Source organism: Buceros rhinoceros, unplaced genomic scaffold, assembly GCF_000710305.1.
Source record: "Buceros rhinoceros silvestris isolate BGI_N320 unplaced genomic scaffold, ASM71030v1 scaffold947, whole genome shotgun sequence".
Lineage (NCBI taxonomy): Eukaryota > Metazoa > Chordata > Aves > Bucerotiformes > Bucerotidae > Buceros > Buceros rhinoceros.
This window is the reverse complement of record NW_010422523.1, coordinates 19,327-43,670: the sequence shown is the minus strand read 5'-3', so window position 1 is coordinate 43,670 and position 24,344 is coordinate 19,327. Positions and strand designations below refer to the sequence as shown.

The 24,344-nt window shown below is 37.9% G+C and overlaps 1 protein-coding gene across 1 annotated transcript in view; it reads right to left on the bottom strand.

Annotated features, from left to right (window-relative positions):
* Positions 1-407: 407 nt before the first annotated feature.
* FAM126B (family with sequence similarity 126, member B) overlaps positions 408-24,344 on the bottom strand; it is a 30,493-nt gene continuing 6,556 nt past the window's right edge. Inside the window, exons 4-11 of the mRNA XM_010140044.1 lie at positions 19,712-19,891; positions 17,622-17,702; positions 16,862-16,977; positions 16,016-16,111; positions 14,188-14,304; positions 13,435-13,522; positions 7,994-8,153; positions 408-1,603 (exon numbers count right to left, since the gene is read on the bottom strand). Coding sequence (XP_010138346.1) covers positions 999-1,603; positions 7,994-8,153; positions 13,435-13,522; positions 14,188-14,304; positions 16,016-16,111; positions 16,862-16,977; positions 17,622-17,702; positions 19,712-19,891 — 1,443 coding nt within the window. The 3' untranslated portion in view covers positions 408-998. The remainder of the gene's footprint in view (positions 1,604-7,993; positions 8,154-13,434; positions 13,523-14,187; positions 14,305-16,015; positions 16,112-16,861; positions 16,978-17,621; positions 17,703-19,711; positions 19,892-24,344) is intronic.

Below are 24,344 nucleotides of genomic sequence, written 5' to 3'. Positions count from 1 at the left end.
AGCCAAGAGGGGCAGGGGTGTCCAACAGCCATGAAACCATAGAAAGCAGCCTGAGAAATACTCTTTACCCAAATACACCTTTCAATTCAGTGATCAGCACCTCCCAAGAACAACAACAAAAACAGAGCAGAGCTAGCCATTAGTTCCTGGGAAAGTAGTGTTTCCCTCCCACTTAGAAACCCAACTGCTTTAACAGCATGGCGTTATCTAAATTTTACTCTATGTTCAGAATGACCCTGTGTCCTGGAGGGGAAGACATGTAACATTATATATGGCTAGAGCCATTAGAAGTGCACTGTAACCTACATTATCTACTTAGAATCCTCTCTCTGAGGGAAAACAACTTGTTAATATGCATGTCTCAGTTGCTGAACATCAAAAGCTTCTGGGATGAGAAACTGGGGGCAGGCAAGAAAAAACTACCCTCATTTTAATTACAAAAGTGCTGTAAGCAGCCAGGAGCAGCAATGACAATCCCCTCCCCAGAACTAATTGCACAGACTCAGAGAGGTCCAAAGTCACACTAGAATCTCTGAGGCACTCCTGGTTCTGAGAAAGAAGAGTCATGATCCAGTAGTCTTTGCAGTACTGTAGACTGAGGAAACAAACCCGTTTCTATTTCTTAACAAAGCCAAGCCATCATCTCATAGGGATCACATTCACCATTTCTGCCGGTGTCTCCAGTCTCACAGTGTTGAAATGGGATTGATCAGCCTACAATGGATTGCACATCACCCAAGAAGAAAGGAAGGCATGGAAAAAGGCATACAGTACATTATATACTGCTTCACAACCATGTTTACAAGGTGGGGGGAGGATGAAGGTGAGGGAAGAATTATTGCTGTTTCAGTTAACACATTATGACAGCTAAACCAATTCAAACGAGATCACAACAGTCAGTATTTTCACACTGCAGGATGATGGTTCATGTTTTGCCTAAGGATGAACTTGCCTGGGGATTGAGGGGATAGAGGGAGTCCTAAGGAAGGGAGTCCAAGTTACACTTGGGATATCAGCTGCATATTGAAACTTGGAGATCGAGACTGCTTGTTTAGGGGAGCTACTGGGGGAAGGAGATCTTTACCTTCCCCAGCCTGGCCTAGTCGGTCCTCCTGGAGGCTGACAGTTGAAAACCGATTGGTATTGCCAGCTGCTAGATTGGTAACACCCTCTGTACCAGCTCCAACACTGGAGTCTGCTTGACTGCCATTCACATAGTCAAATGATTTACTGGAAGAAGCACTGGCGGTCCTGATCAGACTCAGACTGTTGGCTTTTGGCACCACCTGCCCAGCAGGCAGGCTGAGGTGTTTCTTAGTAGGTGTCATTTCAATTATGTCTGCATGAAGGTCAGTGGATTGGTGCATGTACTGCTTCCGAGCTACTGAATCTTGAGGGCTCTCATTGGATTTTGCTGCAGAAGAGGCTTCTTTGTCCTTAGCAGAGTGTCCACTTGCTGTTTTCCTTAAGCTGCCCTTCTGGGATACAGATGATAGAGGTTTGGTCCCAACTGGCTGGCTGCTAAGGGAAGCTCCTGATGAAAATCCTTCATCAGCGTCATTAAGGTTCATAGATTCCTCCCTCCCATTTACACCTTCAGCATCTATTAAGAAAAAAGAAACAACCAAAAAAAAGAAAACCCAGAGCAATCAGAACACAGTAAGCATTCAAGTTACATGAAGACAAATACGTGCACAGAACATCAAAACAAACCTCTTTGGCGAATCCACCTGGTTTCCACTTGCTTAAAAATTTCTGATTCTCAGCCAATAATATTCCTGTCACATTTAGCAGAATAATGGAATCTAACAATAAGTACTCCCTGAGCTTCATTTGCCTTTTCCTCTACATCACTGTTATCAGTAAGGATATTTCCCCAACTTGTCTATAAACAAGAAGAATTAGGCCCTATTTGGTTAATTTGTTTTAGTTCTGTCTGCAGCTACTAGTGCCCATTCTCCTAAATGTGGTTGAAAAAATAAAATAAAAAAAGCCTTTCAGATTACTTTTATCCTAGTTTGAGGCAAGATCTAAGCACATTCAGGATCTCTTGAAGTCAGAGTAAGTTCTCATGACTGCTTGGTAAGCTTCAGAATTAGGCTACTTCCTAGGCCAGCAATCGCAATACTCCAACAGAGGTAGAAGGCTTCTGTTGTACCCAGCTGGCACTTCAAGCAATGTGACTATACTTTCTGTTGGAGATTAACCTAATTCCTAGTTCTCTCTCCTTCAGAGCTCAATCCTCCCAGCATTTCCTGCAATCCTGTCTAGGTGATTCTATTGCATTTGCTTTTATCTCAGCATCCAGATTTTTCAGAGCAAAAAATTGTATTATGAGAAATTTAACCTCTGAAACACTTTGTGTTGTAGAAGACATTGTGCTTTTGTCTGTAATCTCAAAGGAAAAAAAAGGGCCTGACAAATTTCTTTCTTTAATCCTTGTTTTCAGGCCTATATAATTAGGGCTGCACATAAAGACTTTTTTTTAAATCTTATTCCAGTCCTTTTTTTAAGCCTCAAGTACTCAAAATAAGAGTTACTGTTATAGCAGAAAACTGAATAGCATTCAGATTTCAAGACTGAAAATAGACCTCAAGTTTTTTCTCTGTATAGCTCATTTAAATGGGAAAAAGCCATAACGTTTAACCATGTTAGCAAAAAAGGAGACATTCAGGTGGTAAGAATTTTGCTTTTCTTTATAAAAGCTGTTTAGCCTGACTGTGAGAAATCTGCAAAGCATCAAAAGCGACATGGCCAGCAGGTCAAGGAAGGTCATCCTGCCGCTTTAATCCACTCTCGTGAGACCTCATCTGGAGTACTGCATCCAGCTCTGGCGTACTCAGTCCAAGAAGGATGTGAACCCATTGGAGAGGGTCCAGAGGAGAGCCACAGAAATGATCAGAGGAATGCAGCACCTCTGCTACAAGGACAGGCTGGGGAGTTGGGGCTGTTCAGCCTGGAGAAGAGAAGGCTCCGGGGAGACCTTAGTGTGGCCTTTTAGTACTTACAGCTTCTAAAAAGGCTGAGGACAGTCTTTTTAGCAAAGCCTGTTGCAACAGGAGAAGGGGTGGAGATTTAAACTAGAGGGGAGATTTAAACTAGATATAAGGAAGAAGGTTTTTACAATGAGAGTGATGAAACACTGGCCCAGGTTGCCCAGAGAGTTGCCAGAAGCCCCATCCCTGGAAACCTTCAAGGTCAGGTTGGATGGGGCTCTGGGCAACCTGCTCTAGTTGAAGATGTCCCTGCTCACTGCAGGGAGGCATTGGACTAGATGACCTTTGAAGGTGTTTTAACCCAAAGATTCTATGATTCTGTGATCCGTCCCAGCTAAAGCCACTGTTTTGTTCAACTGGCAGTTCATTCAACCCAGGTTGCTGCCAAGCAAGCACGTTTAAATCCCTTGTGGAATGGAGAAAACGTGGTGACAAGGATCTAAGAGATTCTAACCTTTGTGTGTGGAAGCTCACCCTCTCATCCTGTTAGCAGAGCACTTTTAACATTATGGCGAGCAGTACAGACACAGAGCTTTCAGTGTTGTTGCCACCTCTGTGTAGCAGGAATATAGCCCAATCCAACTTCACTTTTCTAAAGCGTAAAGTTTTCTTTTTGCTTTACAGGGCTGTTTGGTTATTCTGTTTTAAATTCACTAGTTCTTTTCAGGAAACTTTGCCTTGAAGTTACCATTACTGTGTATCAGCTTACAAAAAAGATGTTTAGCTACCTCCAATTCAGACCATTCTCAGGCCTCTTAGAACAAAGCAATGTGAGACTATTCTGCAGTTTTATCTGTTTGACTCATTAACCTTCTAGGAGCAGAAAGGTAATGTAGTTCATGCTACTGCAGTCTTCCTTCCTTGGTAAAGCCTTTAGCCTTAGAAAAAGAAGCTTCTTAGATTTCAAAGGCTATTATTAAAATGAAGGGTGTGTTACTTGCTTTAACTTTCTGTAGCCATACTTAAAATACATACACTTTCCACCCCGCTGCCCACCCCGTTTGGTCAAACTAGCCTTTCATCTTCTCATTGAGAAACAAGTGCATTTTCTTACATAAGACATTGATATATTTTATTTACAATCCACCACATCTCCATCCCACTCCCCCCAACCATCCCACACATAATCAAAGATGCTAATAAAAATATGACGTAACTGGAACACACTGAAAGCAAGAGCACTTTTTCAATAAACCAACACTTATGTTTCTTTATAGAATCATGCAAAACTGAATGAAAGCGTATCGGTTACAAGCAGAAATAGCAGCAGCTGAAATCCCCTCTCAAGCCCTTCTTATTCAAATGTAAGATGTATAACTTGCAAGAAGGTATCTCCACACAATACTGCTAAGCTTTTTATTATTACAAGAGCATTAATTGTCTTCAAAGTTTACATTAAAACATCACTGAGTAATAGGATGCTAAACAGACATTCCTATTCAGGGACAGCAAAGCAGAAGAGTCACACTGAAAAAGTCGAATTTTATCCACAGAATTTCAAGACAAGACTGAGAGGGGTTGTTGCAGGCCTTTGGATGCTGCAACTATACAGAGGCCCAAACAGCTCAGCAGTGCTCAGAAATGAAGAAGATAGAGAAGACAACATGCAAGAGAATTTCTGTCTACTCAGATCCGTATACCTACAAAAGTTCTCAGTGGGATTGAAGTAATTCAGCAAACACATTCTTTCCCCAATATGTGTTAAAAACTGCCCTCAGAAACAATCAAAAATGTTTAAGTCCTTACATACTCTGTTTGGCAGGAAAAACAGGAGCTGCTACCAACCAGAAGCAGAATACCTTGTAAGTCATTCTTGAATTCTTCTGCCTTTCTCTGCTTATTGGGTCAAAACATTGATCTGAAGAAGAGGTTTTATATAACTTTTTAAAGTGAGTTTTAATCTGTTTATCCTTCCCACACCTGAAGACTGAAAAATTACTAGAAGTTATCTCATTATGTTGTTTGATACCAAAATGATATTTATGAGAGGGAATTTGCTAGCTCAAACTTTCTGTGAAATCAGCATCAGTAAAGTAATAGACTATATACACAATTCTATACTGATGATCAAGCCAAACTCCCTTCCTTGGCCTTCTCCCAGATGCTATCATCTGGCAGAATTCAGTTTGCCCAAGCACATAATTATACATTACTACTATTACAGAAAGGTATTCAACCCACTTCTGCTGAAATAAACCATGTGGAATGTCGCCTTATCCGACAATATGCCAATGTACATAGATGTCTTAAAACAAATTAAGATAGAAAACCATGTCTTTATCAACTTCTTTCCCATGTCCTGTCTCTCCCAGAAGGTTCTCTGCAGCTGAGGGCTTCTCCATATTCTTCAGGTCATGCACATGCAAAGTTTGGTAAAATACAGCAATACCAACTGAACAAGTGAATTTAGGAGAAGACAGGACTTATTTACTGAGCATGCTCAAATACACCAAGAAATAGATTATAAACCTACACTGAACATTTTTATGCACCTGTCTTCTACCGAAGCATGATGTCCTAATTATTGTTTGATAGCAACTCTGATTAAGGATACGGATTCTGTAATAACACTACATTAAAACTCCAAATTCTCCAGATTATTGTTTCCGGAAGAACAAATCTGAAACCTAGGTAGCTCATATCCAAATACGTAAATACATCTCATTTATGATTAACCAATATGCTTACAGAGTCTGAAAAATACCAAAGGATTGTTCAGATAGAACAGAAGACTTAAAATAGAAGAACACTTGTAAATTTTGCTAAACATATTTTCAAGAAATTAATTTTCATCTCTGAGGAGAAATTATGATTCATATTCAGTACTCAAAACAACATCTTTCATGAAGTAAAGATTATAAAATTAATAGATGAACTTAAGCAAAATAAATTTCTACCAGCTATTTTATCTGCTATTCTTGGCTGCAGAACAGACATTCAAAGTCCAACACCATTTGTGTGGACAGAATGCCTGACAAAGAAAGCTGCAATTGGTTTCTAAAGTTTTTTCTTGAAAACACAAGCACTTTTTGGGTACTTGTCTTTAGTGCAGCCAGCTCATTCACGTAAACGAGTTGTACAGGTATGGCTCTTCAATTACAGGATGGCTGACTTTTAATGGGAACAGGAAATTTTATTCTTGAAAACGTAAAAACTGCAGACTAACAAGACGCTATTCTAACAAAGCTGTAGCTAAATCCATTTATACTCTATACTACCTACTTTTCAGGACTAGATTCATGTTCATCTGGTGCATTTTTGACTTCTGAATACTAGATTAAACATGCTCAGTAACAGAAAGTTTCCAGGCAATTCCAAAGCTCTTGGCTATTACCCCTGTTTGGTTTGGGGTTATTTTGCTTTTTCTTGCCATGCCAAGCAGTCTTTAAACCACACAGATGCAAGCCCCAGGCCAGCCCACGTGATAACAAAAGGTAGTACCTGACCTGATGTTAGGTATATAGGGTATGCTTGTATTGCAAAGAGAAGCTAATACACCCTGGGATAGCGGAAACACACACTAGAATGGAAAGAAGTTCTGCTTGGGGATAGGGAGCCAGGATCCTCCTCCAGCAACTGCCTCACTGACTTCTGCCTCCTCATCTCTGTCCTACCCTCTGTTGTGGCTGCTGCCAAGTTGGGCTCCGGGAAGCCATGCTCAGGGGTCCTGCGCATCAGCACCTCCCCCTCTTGCTCACGTTTGATCCCTAGGTCTGTGGAGCCGTGTTGGATCGGTGAGCCAGGTATGCTTGAGTCAGCCTCGTTTGAGAAGTCAAAGCCATCTGGGATTCAACATACAACATTTTAGTGCTTTGCTTTTCCTTTCTTGGCATTCCAACCCAGACAAGGAAAATAGAAGATTTATGTGGACATGGAACCATCACAAAACACTACCCATACTTAGTTAAAAGTTGTGAGAACATCCACAGAAAGCGAGATGTGGGCTATACTGTAGACCAGAGATTAGTAAATGACTGTAATGGCAACTACAGTGAAGAGAAACACGACACAGAGTTCTGAAAACAGAGGACAGCTACTCGTTGTCCTGGACAACCTGATTCACCTGGAGACCAGAGGTCATCAAATCCTTTTGCATATGATACAGGGAGAAACAAACCAATACACAACAGGGGAAAAAATAAAAAAATTGCTACTGGAAAATATGTAATCCTGTTTTTCAGACTCTTTTACCTTCAGTTCACTTTTAGGTTATTCTACTTTTTACCTTTAGCCATTTATGCAGCTTATTTTAATCAATGTTTTATACATGCAGTAACAAAGCTTTCTAAGTATGACAAAGTGATTTCAAAGCAACCTTTTTGCTACACCTACACTGAAGATATACCGTTGTATCAAGTCAAATATTACTACATAGTAATTTTTTTCTTCATACAGTCAAGCACACTTCCATACAACATAAATACTCACTGAAGGAAAAACAAGGACTAATTCTAAGCTATCCAAAGCTATTTTATGACATGGTCCCTCTCTAAATTGGGCCGTATGATGGTATAAGAGTGATGTTCAGCTTTTCCCTCTCCCACTGCCTTCAGTAGCTTTAGGTAGCTGGAACCCTGTGAAGGTCTGGATAATACTATTGGTTCCCTGAGATATGTAGGATGGGAGACAGTTGAGTTTTAGTGTGGATTAAAGAAAGAACTCAAATTCTAAGCCAAGCTCTACCCCTACAATTTTATGCTGTGTTGAATGGAGAAGAAAAAGAAGGCTTACTGAACATTTTCCAACTTCTCCATTTTTTCACCTACCTCATAGGTTATCACCAAATCAAAAACAAAACAAACACCTCAAATGTTCATGTTCATGCAGAGCTCTGAAGATGTAAAATACTACACATTGTTATGGAGTATCACTTTTCCAAAACAAACCAACCAACCCCAACACACTGTTCTGCAAGCATTCAAACTCAGAAGCCAGGTCACAGTGATGATGATGAATACAGTACACTACAGTACTTGCTGTTGTCAGAGAAAGCTCACCTTCTCTCCTCCAGCGATGACGACGGATAGAAGCTGTTGTAATAGCAGTCCGAGAAATCCTTGGCACTGTTGGAGTAACTTCTACTCTCAGTACCTTCTGGCCTTCTTGTGATGCATCAGGAGCATCAAAGGGCAGCGAGTTCTTCATGGCATTTGCAACCTAAGATAAAAGTAAAATGCTGTATTTCAACTGTGCTTGTTTGCACTAATGGCAATGTTTAGACCTCTTGCTGGATCTAGAAATGGGCAAGAATTGTGCCAGATTCCATCCAGATGTATGGCTCCATCCCCGAAATTGACAGTTTATAATTACATTTAAAAGCTCCTGATAAACCTATTCCCAAAAATATAGCTGAATTTTCTCTTGGTTTTGAGGTAATTTATTTTGTTCCATGTTTGCCACCTGTACTGGCAGGAGTAACAGCCTACACAGGAGAGTCTTCATCCAAAAGAAACTACAAAATGACAAAGAAAATACCACTTATGTTTTATGAGAAGAATGTCTTAAAACTAAGTCACAGGCCAAGCTAATGCAAGTAGCATAAAGCCTTGTGCAGGGGGTAGACAGGGCCAATTTCCACCCCACAATACATTGTACCACACCCCGCCACAAAACCCAAAAACCTAACTAAGGGGATTAGACTTCAGGTACTTGCAAGAGTTAAAAAAAAAAAATTAAAAAAAATAAAAAAAATCACGTCTTAAGCAATGAGCAGCAAATCATTAAAATGCATTCATTTTTATTGTATCGCATTTTTTTACTGTAATAGTCAGAAGTTTTGTTTTGCAGCTTTGAGGAGAGTAAGTGACCTCTTTTGGCTTTGATGTTTTAATTGCTTCTTTAAATTTCCTACAAAATGCCTTTGTGGGATTAGAGGTTTACTTTTAACTGAAACTTCCTTTTCAAATTATTTTTTAATGTTTCCTGGTTTACAAATAAATTGTTCAAAAATTGAACTTGTGTATCAGATCTTGAAAAGCAAGCTGAGACTCTATGGCATGCGCAATATTCAAAGTTGCTGTGCACAAAATGTGATTTATAACTTTAAAAAAAATGAACACACTTTGATTTTCCAAAATCTAATTGACTTCATACAACCATCCAGAAATAAAAACATTAGACATTTTAAACTTGACATCATAACTTCATTCATAGATCTCTTCTCTTTCACAGACATCTGTCTTCCTACATTCTCTTTACTCCCCCTCTAATGAAGACAGTAGATAAAATAAGAGGGTTAGAGACATCTGAACTTAAACTAAAACAACTATGGGAAACATCACTTGATAATCTCTACAAAACCCTACCTAGCAACAGTTCCCACCATGATTTGGACAGGCCATTCTCTCCACTACAGTTTACAAGAAGCATCATGATAAGCAACTTTATGTTGCCTTCTAATGGATTTTTTCTTGTACGACAACAAAAAAAATTGATTTTGCAACTTGAGAGAACATATTTCGCTATATGGCAAGAGAATCACATTTATTTAAATGCATATGGTCTACACGTCTTAAATCCATGCAGACTACTTAGCTTGAGGCAAAGGCACGTCAACCCTATTTTAGGAAACAGATAAAACTAAGATCAACTATTCTGTCCACTCAAATGACATTTAGATCTGCTTTAGGATATGCATCTTCGGAAAAATAACTCCACTTCTCTGACAACGCCTACATACATTTTTCTGCCTTTTAGACCATGCTCTCTAAGTACAGGCATTTTGGTTTTTGTATAAAAATCTGTGGATAGCTGATGAAGCGGTATCAACTCTTAAGTACATTACTACAATTAAGAATTTCCTAGTTTTATTTTTTTATTAAGCAACATTTTCATATGTTCCCCTGAACCTAGTGACAGAATGAATGCACTTTTAAAACCTCATCAATATTGTCTTGATATTCTGAGGTTGCCAGAGACCTTGGAAATGTAAGCTAAGGGACATCCAGTAAGTTCCTCCCAAAACCCACATATATCAAATCTGCTTAAATAATTAAGTAATCTTTCTTCAGCATTTGCAAAAACACAAACTATGATAAATCTACTAAACCACTGGAACAGACTGTATTGGCATAACTTTGTATTATTCGTCTTGTGAAGATCTCACGTAATGTTTGATAAAAAAGCTATATCAATGCACATGGCATGCCATCAGTGCTCATGAATTAAAGGTGTTTATATGCATTATAATAAAGTGACTTTCCTACAAGTTATAACAGACAAACCATCCAGCAGCAATGAGAAGAAATGAAACTATTTCGAACAGTAAAGGCACAGATCACAGGGATATTAAATCATCAAAGACTTTTCACTTCCCAGGGGCCTGGAATGGCTGCCATCTAGCTGATCCTGATCTCCAGCTGCTGTTACGATCCTTTTACATATCTAACTATCTAAATATTTAACTCTCCATTAAATATGTTCTCCACTGCCTTCCTGTCTGACTTCTGAACAGCACCATCACAGAAATGCTCCTTATCATTCTCTGTCTTGCACTTGTCCAACACTGGTTTGCCCTTTGCTAGCTAAGTCTCTCAGCCTCCGCACGTGTTTGCGAGTTGCTCTCCTATTCACACATAGGCCTTTTTCCATGCCATCCTCTCAAAATGGTACAAACTGCATTCACCCTATCCTTGGTCACATTAAAGAAAACGATCACATTTCAGAAACTGCTGTATCAAACCAAAGCAGATCAAGTTCAGCAGCATGCAGTGGATGCCTTCCCATCTTCTACTCCTAGAGCTGCACCCTCTTTTGAACAGGTACCCTTCTCAGGATACAAGATTACAATTTAAATATCAGTAGCAAAAACCTTCTGCAACTGGGCCCGAGAAGTAACAGTACTTCTGCTTGTTGCACCTTCTAACACCTGGCCCTTTCTAACAGCACGAATTGTACTTTTGGGGACTGAAGAGAACCATATGGAGATAAAAGTTAATGCAGCAGTAAAACTATGAAACAATCTAAACAACCAGTCCTCCTCTGACAGAAAAGAGCAAAACTGCAATCCTTCAGGATGCAAAAAAACTTGCTTGCTACGTCCAATCCAGGACTGAAAGGCAGAAAAAGCAAAGGGCGTAATTCAGACTTGGCAAGCCAAGACTGCAACTCTCACTAACAAAGGAGGGCTGGTTTCAGATCAGATATCCACTCTTGCCTACCAGAAAGGAGCTCTAATGAAAGAACATCCAACAAAAGCAGTAAGTGTATCAATGAAATACACTGCATAAAGGTGCTGTTACAACAGGGACTTGCTGGTCCCTGCTTCTTGGGCACCAGCTAAGAAAATGTGTGCATCTCTGCAGGGAAGACAGAGGAAAAGACTGACTGACTGGAACTGCTCTACTCCCTAGATCCAGACTAGCTTGGTAGTTATATTGAATCTTGGTGATCAGTTTCCCTCTGTAGAAAATCCCGGTTTTCATTACTGTGAAACCAATACCCAGTGTTTGTTAATAGAGATACCTCTTTTTTCCCAGGAAAAGCCTTTCCTTTGCCTTAGTTCCTGGGTTAAAGTCCACAGACAACATAAACCTATTTAAATAACAGCATGGATCTACTACATTGTCAAAAATATTTTTCAAAGAGACATAACCAAACACAGGGTCCATAATGTTTTCTCATTGTAATGAAAACTGATGGTATTCCCATAATTATACAAATAGGCTGACTACAGATATCCAAAAATAATCCTGTGTGGGGTGTTGCCTGTATATCAAATGGTCTTCAAAGAATTTGCTGCTGTTGGGAACTCCTAGGCAGAGGCTGAACTTGAAACTTACCTGGCATGCTGCATAGAGGATATTTTATTTGCTGCCAGTAGTTTTAAGCTTAAAATACAAAATTTTGTAATCGTGCTGAATTATATGCATCTCCTGGAGAATGCAACAAGGTGAAAGGACTCAATCTTTTAAAGAGTCAAATTGCTTAAATATATAGCATGAGGCCAAGGACAACCAGGTCATTCTTTTATAAAACCGACAACTTCTTAAAGCTCCTTTTAAAAACGGCAGTAAAGCAAGACAGGAAGCAAAGGAATGATCAGAGCATTAAGAGGAAAACCCTACAGATGTGTCTGCATGAAAAACCTAACAACTGGAAAAGAGGGAAAAAAAAAAAAAAAAATCGGTGGTGTCATGACATCACTGACACCAGACTGCTTTGAATAACAGCTTTGAAAAAAAACCAAAGACAGTCTAGAAAATTCTTACTTAGAGAAGTAATCTCTAAGGACAAAGAGATTAAAAATGAACAATGAGGACTGCAAATTGTCATATCAAAGTTCTAGGTCCTCCTACACACATTTTAAATGTAATAGTTTGATAGGGTGGTCTAATTCAGCAGATTCAATATTTAATTTAAAACTTTCAATCTGATGGAGCAATGAGTCATTTCCAAAAGGAACCAACTATTATAATAATTTAATGGATAAGCATTTAAAATGCAGCAGTGTCAGAAAGCCTGAAGATAAATTTTGCAGCCAATATTAATTAATCAAGAGAATAATTTTATGTAATTTATTGTAGAAGAAAAAGATTTCAGATTACCACATAAAAAGATTTCTTTCAATTCACCCCTTTCTCACTTACATAAAAAGCAGTAAAATTTTGCTGCTTAGTTCAGAGGGGCGCTAAAAGCTTCTAGCCACCATTCTGATGCACTGAGACAATAGTCTATTTTACTTTATTCTCCTTAATTTTGTCTTAATTTGATCCTCATTCCTACATCTGACAAAAAAAATCTCCATTCCTCCTTTCTGTCAACCTCCACATCCTTTCCAATGACATCCACCTTCATCCAGCTCAGTCTCACCACTTTCCCCATTTCACGTCTGTCTTTTTGTGATCAGAACAACAAGTATAGTGGAAATTGAAAAAATCCCCAAACAATCACAAGATTCTATTCTATTGCTGCTCCTCCAAAGATGGTAAAGATTAAGACCTGAATGACTTTGATCAATCAAAATCTGACAGTGACTCTGGAGATTAAGCTTCTTTTCACTTTCAGCTCTATCCTATTGTTACCTTTTCCTACTGTATTATCAAACCATACAGCATATTCTCAGCCCCGCTGAAAGCCTAGAAGCAAAGAAAACACCTTTTTTTGCAACCAGTGTCTTATGACATATGACTATCTGGTTAAGCATCTTTGAATCACTCATCGGTACCTTATGCCAAAACAACATAAAAATTTTGATCCAACCCTAATACATTGATGCTTCCAGCATCAATGAGTCCTTGGAGCTCCCAACACCCTGCCTTATACTCGAGCAGAGAAAGTATCGTATAAATAGCTACGTTGAAAACACCAGCTGTTAACAACCACTTGCATGTGGGAGTGCAGCAAATGGCACACAAATGCTTTCATTACCAGTCCACTTCAGAAAAACATCCATACTGCTCTTAACCAAGCCCATGAATTGCAATTGTTTGTTCCTTACCAGGAGAGGCTGTGAGTAGAGTTCAAGCTGTGCTCTGTAAATTATGTCCTCCAATACCTCCTGGCCAAGATCCCACTGACCATTATATCTAAAAAGGAAAGAAAGTAAAGGAAGATATTTATCTTTCATATCTTATGAAAACAAACTTGTCTTTTTTCTGCCCAAATTCAGTTCTTCAGTTCTTTGCTTATGTGGAAAGTTCATCAACTGTATGTACACCCCATCACCTTCACTTCTTTTAAAAGTATAGAGAAAGCATTTTTTATTAATCCTGTTGACGTACCAAAAGGGCTGCTCCTTGTCACCTCAAAGCAAGTCAAAGTTGATGCCGTAATGAGAACAAACTTAAAGATGTAAAATTTAACACTACTTAGCAGAGCTGAATTTCCATCAGAAATGGATTTTTGCTACCTCAGAAGCTACTAACATTCAAGAGCCCTGAATTTCATCAGGTTATCTTGGCACCCAGGTTCATCACACTTGTGAACAGAAGGTATCCGGTGGTAGTGAAAACTTGCGAAAAATGAAGCCTCTCTTCAGCACCTACTGCTGGCCCTTCATCACCCAATTCAATGCTGACACATATTTTAAAGTTATCAGTTGGCTGAGCGAGCAAGTAACAGGAAATACACTAATCAATTTACAAACTTGTGTTGAGATTATTTTTTTTCCAATCATAAAACAACTAGCAGTTCTATTTTAATTCATTTAAAACCAGACATTTCTCTTTATACAAGAAAAACATCCACTTACATGGCATAATAGACACCCGTGAGCAGCTGCACCATGAAGTCAGGGTCTAACACCACTCTACCACAGGGCTCTTTCCAGCGTTTCTCATGCTGCCGTGGAAATCCACTCACACACAGCCTGAAAAAACACACCATTGTAACAAAATATTAACCCCACAAGACTACAAATATCTTTATATCAGAGATTTTAGTTGACTTTCAAAATTTACTTTTCAAAATAAGTACACAGCATAGAACATTTTTATATGGGTGTCTCAACCATTAAAGAAGTTTTAACAGTGCCTTGAGATGTGGCTTGCTAACAATCCAGTGTTATCCCCATACAGCCATTAACTCCATCTGTTTTCTTCAAATCATAACCAGCTTCTAAAGAATGAGTGTGGCAAGATGTTCTCTACTGCCAGCCACTAAGTGGGAGATCTCCCCAAAATTCAGTAACTGAAACTAACTTTCTCTCCTATACCACTGGAATGCTTCCTTTAAAGAAATATGTCATCTCCTACCAAATGTATGATGACAGTGTGCAATCACCTTTTACTCAGAGTTGGATAGCACGGATACAGTATTCTTGAGAATTGCTCTCATCTATCTCCTAAAAAAAGTACTTTGGACCCTTGAAAATGGGCCTGACTTCCCATATACTGCACAGCAATGAGTCTCCATAAAACCAGAATAATTTACTAATAACTTTAATAGCTCAACTTCATCTTGGAAGTAACACATGACCACTAATGTATAATAACTGCTGCACTATTTCAAAACAGTACCTAGCCTATGAAATGCTATTGCTCTTCTCTACCCAAAGAACGGATCTAATTTTCAGATGCAGGAATATTCGACATATTTGTCAAACTTAGTGTAGCTACAACTCAAGTGAAAATGATAGAAGCATACTAAGAATTAACCCATTCTCATGAGAAAGCATGGGAAAGAAAAGAGGCTATAATTTTAACTGCATGTGTGTGTTAACAAAGTATTGCGTATTATGTTAGGAACTAGTCTGATCCTTCTTTGCTACGTAACCGAATTGCATGTAGTGCTTTTCTTTCATGGCAGTATTGTGCTGAAGCAAACAAGGGAAATAAAAAAAATATTTAAAGAGGTTCCTCTGTTTGGGAGTAGCAGGAGAGAGAATTTAAGTCATTTTAGACAAAAATGCTGATAAAAACATTCATCTGGGAATATCAGATACACTTTTGCATCTTTGCCAACCAGATGCTTCTGAGACTACTCAAGTAGGAGGTATATAAAGGGCGTGGATAAGCGTTTGAGAAATCACAGTACTGAATTCTCCAGAAAGTGGGATGTTATTATCAGGGGGAAAAAAGAATGGAAGGAAAAAAGAAAAAAGAAAAAACAAAACAAAACAAACCACCCACCACCAAGGAAAAACTCAAACAAACCACTAAAACCCAGAACATTGTGCAAGCACTTAATATAAACCATCCTCAGAAGCAGGACATTAATATTTGGAAGTAGGAGAAACTAGTGGTATTCCTTACAAGATTTTTAAGCTTACCATACTGAAAAATGTCTGAAAGATATGTAAAACCGAAAAATGTAAATCAGTCTGAGTAGCTTCATCTAATTTTCCCCAAAATTTGCTTTTTTTTCTTTCCAAATAGCAGAAAGTTACATAACTAGGATGAAAGCTTAAGTAGTAAGATGATCCACGTATTTTATCTGTATGCAAGCACAGCTTCAAGTTTCCAAATAAGTTACGAAATTGACCAAGAGTTAAAATATTTAAACACAACAAGTATTCATTCTTTTTTTTACTGGATGAAGTCTAGATGCACCCTGCCCTTTTTCAAAGGCAAATGTCTTACCTGGACCCCATTCTGCAAAGTGATTGGTAAGAAGAGGCAGGCATATAGACAATAGCAGAATTGTAGCACAGCATGAGAAAGCTCAGCACCTCAAACCTAAGAAGAGACAAGAGAACCTTGCATGGTTTAAATACTTAAATTTAACATAAAGTTCTACAACTCAGTCTCAAAAAATACCCCACAGGAAAAAGTGTCAGAAGTAAACACACAAATTCTGAAATCCTCTTTCCTCTACTTCAAAACAGGCTGTTACAGGTTCAGTATTAAACATTTAAAATTACTATTACTGAAAGACATTAGCATATGCAGGAACTATGGAGGAAATGGCATATAGCATAATATTTGGAAGTTATAGAACAGGACAAGGCTGCACTGCATTCAAAATTATTTTATCTGTTTTTCCCAGAGCTAGCTTTAGGCACAGGTGAAGATGGCAGTCATGAGAACAGCAACGGAATTTCTCTCATCCCTAGTTCTATCTATCCACTCAGCTTCACTCCCCTTTTCTTGTGGAAAAAAAACCAGTCACAGCCTCAGAGCCAAAGAGCAATTTTGTTACACTTCCAGGAAAATTTGAGCTGACAGACATAAACCCAAATACATTCCTAATGGACACAGAAATGACAGAGAAATTACTCTCTTCTAAATTAACTAGTAGAAGAACAAAGAAAGCTGGAACAAACCAAAAAATGCTATACCTCAAGATTACCAACCCTGTTCTCTAGATTGATTTCCAAGCACTTAATGCTGACAACAAACTGAACAGATAATGTATTTGGGCTTAATGATTAAGGACTTCTTGTCTGCCTAGTCAAGCACCTCTAATGTTAGAATACATTCACCTACCGGTTCTGTGCTGTGAAGGTTTCTCTTTGAGGATGAAGATCACTGTAAACTACCCTGATGAGATCATGCTGACATAGAGCTCCTTCAGTTAAAGCCATGGATCCAATAGTAGAGGGCTAGAAGCAGGTAGTGAGAGGAGGAATGAAGGAGGGGGAAGTAATCAAGTCATTAGTAAGAGGTCCCTGAAAGCATTAAAACTCCTAACCACCCAAGCTAAAAGACATACTTACCTTGTGATCTGTAAAAATAAAGATTATCCAAGAACACAGTAAATCTATGAACATTACCTTATTTCAGAACTATAAACAGCTTCCACACTTAGAAACAACAGAGCAGGTGAAAGCAATTTTCAATGTCGATTCCTACATGTCCATTTATAGTAAGTTTGTCCTAATTGCACAGACCTTTTGCACAGCAATACTAGAGAAAAAACACAAATCCAAGTTTGAACTGTATTAAGGAGAAGTTGAAAGAAGGAAGATTACTTTTACACTAACACGTACGAGGCAAAAACCCCCTCATCTGCAACTACAACACAACTAACCTTCGTTCAAAACAGGCACTGTCAGCAAAGATTTTTCAACATTTACATTCCTTTTCTTCTGCTAATGTTATTGAGTTCAATTACACTAATTGCAAGCTACTGACATTGAAAACTTCCTGTAACAAGACACATGTAAAATGGCCTGTTGCATGAAATACATCCAGTTTTCATTCCTCCAATAGATCCAATTCTAATTTACCACAGCAGCTCTCTTACCTCATGATATATTGAGGGTTTAGACAATGAAGGGATGGTGAAGGATAAAACCTTGTTGTTTCCATCTTTGTCAGCTATTTCCTGCGTTAAAAACAAAACAAACCAAAAAACCCACACAAACAGAAGTAAGAAGGTAAGACTTGGAATAATTTTCAACTCTTAGAAGGCATTTAACAAATAAGTTAATAGTCTTATCAGATTAGGACATCAAATACCTCAATGTCTCCGTGCATTTGCAGAATATCAGCAAATGTACACAAGTATTTAAAAAGTGGGGAAGACCTCTAGACTGACTGTTTTGCAGAATCAGTCTGCAACATTTGAACAGCATTGCCTTCTTGATCACTGCAACTTAATAAAAAACAAAAAGGGACAAAACCCTTTTCTACCTCACTTTACATCATAGCATTTATTTATAACAGAATTGCATAGTGGAGCAAGGTTAAACTTTAAGCCCAAAAGCTACACACACGAGTGCTGATGAGTCACTTGCTGACAACGGGCAGTACTTCATAATAAATGCACCACAGAGAAAAGGTCAAATCAAGGGGACTGGTAAAGTTTCTTCAGGCATTCTATCAGTAAGAAATACACAGAATGTTTTCTCAAAAGGCTTTCAGACTGGTCAGACTTTGTAGTTGCTAGGCTACTACATAAGCAAACCCAGCAGTTTTTAAAGCAAATACATTAAAAGCAATTACAAAAGACTATACCAAAAAGGAATCTAAAAACCTGCCTTTTCACTGTGTACTGCAAATTTCCAAACAATGAGCGCTAGTCATTCCAGGTTATGTGAAAACTTAGTCCAAAGTAGCACAATACTTCTTTTTTAAAGATCACAATGGGAGGACAGTTGATAGAATTTAGCAGAATGCCAAAGATTTATCCTTGGTTTTACTTTCTATAGTCTATGCAATTAAGAGAGATACAACAACTTCAGTCCTTCAGTCCCTGTGTACGTGCAAAAAAAAAAAAATTAAAAATTAATCAAAGAAAAGAAAAATAGTGGGAGCCACTGTCCATTTTGAGGCCTCTTTCCTGAATCTGAAGAGAATGAAGAAATTACTGTCCTTAAAATATATGAATCACCAAACATGACTTTCAAAGGAACTGCAAAAGGATTTTTATCTTTGTCAAACATTTTTTCATACACATGCTACTTCAACCCAGCAAACAGCATCAAAAATCAGCAAGCAGTTTCCAATGTTTTTTCTATGAGAAAAAAATGTAAAATAACTGGATCTTTCACTTGTTATGTATCTGTATATCAGCTCTAACAAAAATATTTTTTGTAAAAACCATAGCTCGTTCTGTGTCTTGTTTAGAAACCTAATACACAATCTAAAGCAGGGGTTTACTGTGATAGCAGAGAGAAGGGCGATGTTCCATTATAATATGTTTTAAATTCCTGTAACACAGAAATTCCCATTAGAGAATGCCTATCTTGGCAGTATTGCTAAATTTATCAAACACACTAATAACATTACAAAAGTAAACTTTTTCCAGGTAAGGCAAGGATATAAAAAACTACTTTTAGATCCAACAGCCAACTTAATCATCTACAGTAACTTTTACACATTCTTAAAGTCACAGTTCCACTCAAGATATACATCTGCCTCAAACGTACACATGGATGTATCTAAGTGCTAGCATGCAGAGTGGTTTCAGCTTCAAATTACCCTTAAAAACACATATTCAGAACAAGCAGGGGTGCTGGGGGAAGTGACAAATAAAGACTGATCAAGAATACTGGCCTGACAATCATTTCCATAGAAAGCTTTATTTTTCAACATTAGGGAGGGCTACTTAATTTCCTTACAAACACAAGCATATAACAGTTCAAGAAAGCCTGTGAGATGATCCTTTTCAGTTAAAACGTTCATCCTAAAAAATTACTGTAAAAAAATAAAAAAACCACATTCTTACTAAACCTTCATTACATTATGCTGTTTTCCAAATTAAATAGCTTTCATGTAAGCATATTATAAATTTAAATATATTGTTCCAACAATTTACTTTGTTCCCAGTGGTCAGTGATGCAAAACCTTGTATTAAAGCTTTACTCGGCCACTCTCACTCATCTCACTTACCAAGTTGTAAATGCCAAGCAGCAATGCTTCGATGCAACCATTACTCTGCCTATCCCTGCTGGCAGTAAGACGCAGATATACCCAGATCAGCTCTGGCAAAAACTGCAGTGTGAACCTCTTAAGACGAACTTCAGAACTACGATAAAGTTCAAAGAGCTGGTGGCAAACAGGCTCCAGGAGCTGTGGAAAGGCAAAAGGCTAATGAATTACTGCTAAGCTTCTCTAATAATAAGGGAGAATGAAATAGCAAGTATAGGGGCTGTATTATACAGCCACTGCAGCCAGTAATAAATGACATACCTTGATGGCAAGCAAGTGAATAAACCAAAATGGTATCTGCATTCATTTTAAGGAGATCTACAAGGACAGACCAGAGAAGCACTGGTATGCAGTATTGGGAAATACTACAGCCACCGTCTTGTGCTTTCAGAACATTATACTTTAGGGCTGACAGTATGAGATTTATTCTGTATAGAGGTACTAATTTAAGGCACATGACAGACACATGGCTTGAACTATGTGGACTATAAAACTTCCATGGTACAGCTGTAAGGTTTATAAAAGTACAGAGGTTAAAGATTAGCTGCTAATGACAGCTACTTAATGAGAATTCTATTGATAGAAATGTAAACTAATTTCTTACGTATACCTTTCTAGTCTTAAACCCAACAAGTGTACATTTGTTCATTATAATGCAAACTGACTTTTCCATCGAGAGCTTCCCTCTGCATTTCAGTACAGGAATCAAAAAAAGGCACTTATAAAGCTGGTGTGATATAACCACAAGAAACTGCCATTTTAATAATCTGCAATGCCAAACCAATATTTAAGATATATCCACAGAACTGTTAATGAACAGGAAAAAAAACAAACAAAAAACCCCACATCAAACAGTCTACCCCTTTCCCATGACTAATCAAGTTTTTAATACCAAAGTCAAAAACTACCAAAAAAAATATTTTTTTTCCAAGAGGAATTTTTTTAAGGTGTGTGACCAGTATGTAAGTATTACATTCTAAGAAATGGGATGATCTGACCTAAGGAAAATACTCATGGGATTCATACAGAGACATCCCTGTAACTTGTAATATCTATATTCACACAGAAGAGTTAAGAGTCAGAAAATAGAGACCAGAATTGCACACAAGTCTTCTTTCTAACCGTACATGCTTTATGCAGCTCTTGTACACATACATGAAAATATTAAACATTATATTATACATACCATTTTTTTAAACCAATAAAAACTCTACAATTGATCAATACAACAGCAGCTGCTGAGACCAAAAAGCATAAGAAATACCCTGTCAGAGCATTAACAATACATTTCATAGACTTTGATGCACTGTTTTTTCATTAATTTGTCTACTGAAAACCCCAGTACCTAGAATTTCCTGTAGAATTCACTGTCACTCTTTTGTTATTCTGTATATGAAGATGTACTTCTGTGGTCGTTGTGAACCTTCCATCATCTTAAAAATCTTTTAAGTAGTCCCTTGCTATCAGCAGAGGGACAAGCATTTCTACAAGTGATTAGTTTTGACTGTTTGATAAATATGCAATGTCATAAATCCGTAAAACTGTTCAACTTCACATACACATATTTAGACTTCAATATTTTACACTAGAATATCACAAATATGAAATGCAAATTTGACAGCATTTTCTATCAAGATAGCTACTGTAAGAGACAATTACCCAAGAAAGGGTGATCACATTAGTTTAATTTCTAACACACAGTATTCTGGTCAATGAAGCATACCATTTTTAAACCACTGATTACAGAAGCCATAACATGACATCTACATAAAATAAAACTTTGCTATCAGACAAATCTCTTCTTATACAAAGCTCCAGTATAAGAACCTTGTGTAACGAGACTTCCGATTTACAGCATAGTTACTCTAAGCTAAAAACCTGTTTTTACAACAGGCAAAAAGAGACTCCACAAGAGAGGGAGGGAAGAAAGTCAATACTGACAACATTGATATGGCCTGAGAGAAGTCCAGTCTTTTGGAGCACATGGGGGTTTTTTTTGTTTGTTTGGTTTGTTTGTTGTTTTTTTTTTTTTTTAACAAGCCATGTATGTAAAATACCTCATCACTTAATTATTGTTTTGGGATCTAAATGAAATTAGAAGCCCATTAAAGCTTCTATTGCAATCATTATAATAGAGAATGCCCTAACATTGTTCTATCAATGAGAATATATAAGCATATATTATTTTATCTAGTATATTTATTCCAGTATTTCATACATATATAGCACTTTATGTGCAAAAGTCATATTCTTTCTTAATTAATATTTACTTAATAGAAACTCCTATCTAAATGTGACAATAATTACTAAAACCGTGTGTTACAGTAAACGTTCAAATCCTCAAAGACAGAACTGTATCCTTGTTTTATGAAAGTACATTTTAGATGTTCAAATAAAAAAGTGGTTAATAAATAATTCAGAGATCACTGAATAAATTTGTCGGTTTTCTTTAAAAGAAAATATAGGCAAGAAGCTAAAGAAGAAAAAGTATCTCTGGAAACAATAAATAGCAAGGAGATAATAGGTACAAGAAAGGGTAAACATATTATTAGAAACCAAATATATACAGGAGCATTGCTATAAACAGTATTTCTAAATTTCTATTTCTAGCAGTCCAAAGCTGTTTCCCATTTGAAATTAGCCAGTCTAATCGAAGTACCATTCAAAACAGTGGAAAAGTATAACTTACTCTAGCTAAAGTCAGGTGAGACTCAGCCAGAGGTACTGAGCCAGTTACTGAGTTTATTTTACTTTCCTTCAAATGAAAATCTTATAAAATTAGTCCTAAGTGAAACGATGCTCCCTAGAAAGATACAAGCAACATCCATTCACTGGTGCTGCAAGCACATAAATACTCCTCATTTCTAGTAGCTGTCATATTAGTTTTGCAAAAAGTTTAACAACTGCAAACTACCCAGGTGAAAACCTGTGAGTTGTCTGTAACAACTACTATAGCACTTTTGCTGTGTTCAGGGCTTTAAGTCCAGGAGAAAAAGCTGTCATCACATAGGTGCTACCGCACAAGTGTTTTTGAAAACACCCACATTTTTCCTCTCAAAATATAGTATGATAATCTCCCACCTGGAAACACAAAACTTGACACTGTAAGAAAGGACAAAAGTTTTCCTTGCTTGTTATCTGACTTTTTAGAGCGCCAGCATTTTCCAATTAATTCTCTGAATATAAATATCGAGACGACATGGGATAAACAGAGGAAATGGAGATTTTGTCACCAGTAGTGGTTGTATACATGACTGGCACTGCTTATTTAATTCCAAAGATCTTTCAGTGCAAAATCAAAGGAAACCGAGTAACACAGCAGTCAGACAAAAAAAAACCCAAAGCAGAAAGTCTCTTATAACTCCATCTCTTTTCTGACAAAAAACTTATATTAAAAAAAGCTTTCTGTTAGCATAACAAACAATTACAAATGAAATTTTTACTGCCTTACATGTAAGTGATGATATGATTTGCAGAATTCACTTTTACACCTCATAAAGATGCAAATTAGTCATGTTTTAAGGAAATTGATTACAGTTTGCCTTATTTTACAAGTTTGCCGTATCTTAAGAGCCATACCTTGAGGCTAACTATAATGTATTACAAAATGCATGCCAAAGATAGAATTCTTCAAAATGGCAAGAATTTCCAATCATGGTAAAAAATAACGTGCTCATTTTAGACTTAACTATAATATACTGGGTGAAACTAGTTATTTGACAGGTCAAGGTCTGGGAAGTTCTTGGCATTGCAAGGGTGATCTCATTTTGCTTCCAGACTGAGCTCTCCAAGTTAAACCCAAATAGCCCCACGTGACTATTCAATGTTTAAATTTCAATACTTTATGAACTTAAAATCTATAAAGCTTTTATGTCTACAATGTTGTTGTTTACAATTCCAGCTCCGGGGCAAGAGGGGCTGTCCCCCCTTGTTTGGGCACAAAAGGAGGCTGGTCGCCTTTTGTCATGGCATGCTCAGGTAGGCGGGAGAAGGGGCTACCAGTCCCTGTAACTTACAGCCCCACCCCGCTCCAATTTCACACCCGTCCCTGGCCCAAGCCGTGTCAATCAATACCTCTTCGAATAACACTATATATAGGAAAGGTGGAGAGGCTTCTTTCTCTTTTCAGCCGCTGTTTTGTTTGGAAGGGGAAGGACGAAAAAGAACAGAGGACTACCGAACAGTCACCTTGGCAACAAGAACTTTGCTTCAAGTACATGCTGGGACATTAAAGATCTTCTGTGTGCCAAGTAACTTTGTTGATTACTGGGGCGGGGGGAGAGCAGGGAAGGGACCAGGATACAAGGACCTGGGGCCCCCACCCCCCATACTGAGAAATGATTAATCACCAGCAAGGGAAGAGAGGATGGGTCGGATTGCTGAGAATGAAGGCACTACTGGAATGTGGAGACACAGATCCCCTCTGGAAACATGGTGACTTTGAGCTTTGGAACTGGGCCAGCACAGCGCTGGGGAAGTCAGCCGGAGCAATGGCTGTGAGAAATGAGCGAGCGAAAGCCTCGCCAAAGAGACTCAGGCCAGACTTCACAGGGAAGCACCTACTTTTATTATGTTCTTTAAAGATCGGGTGTCT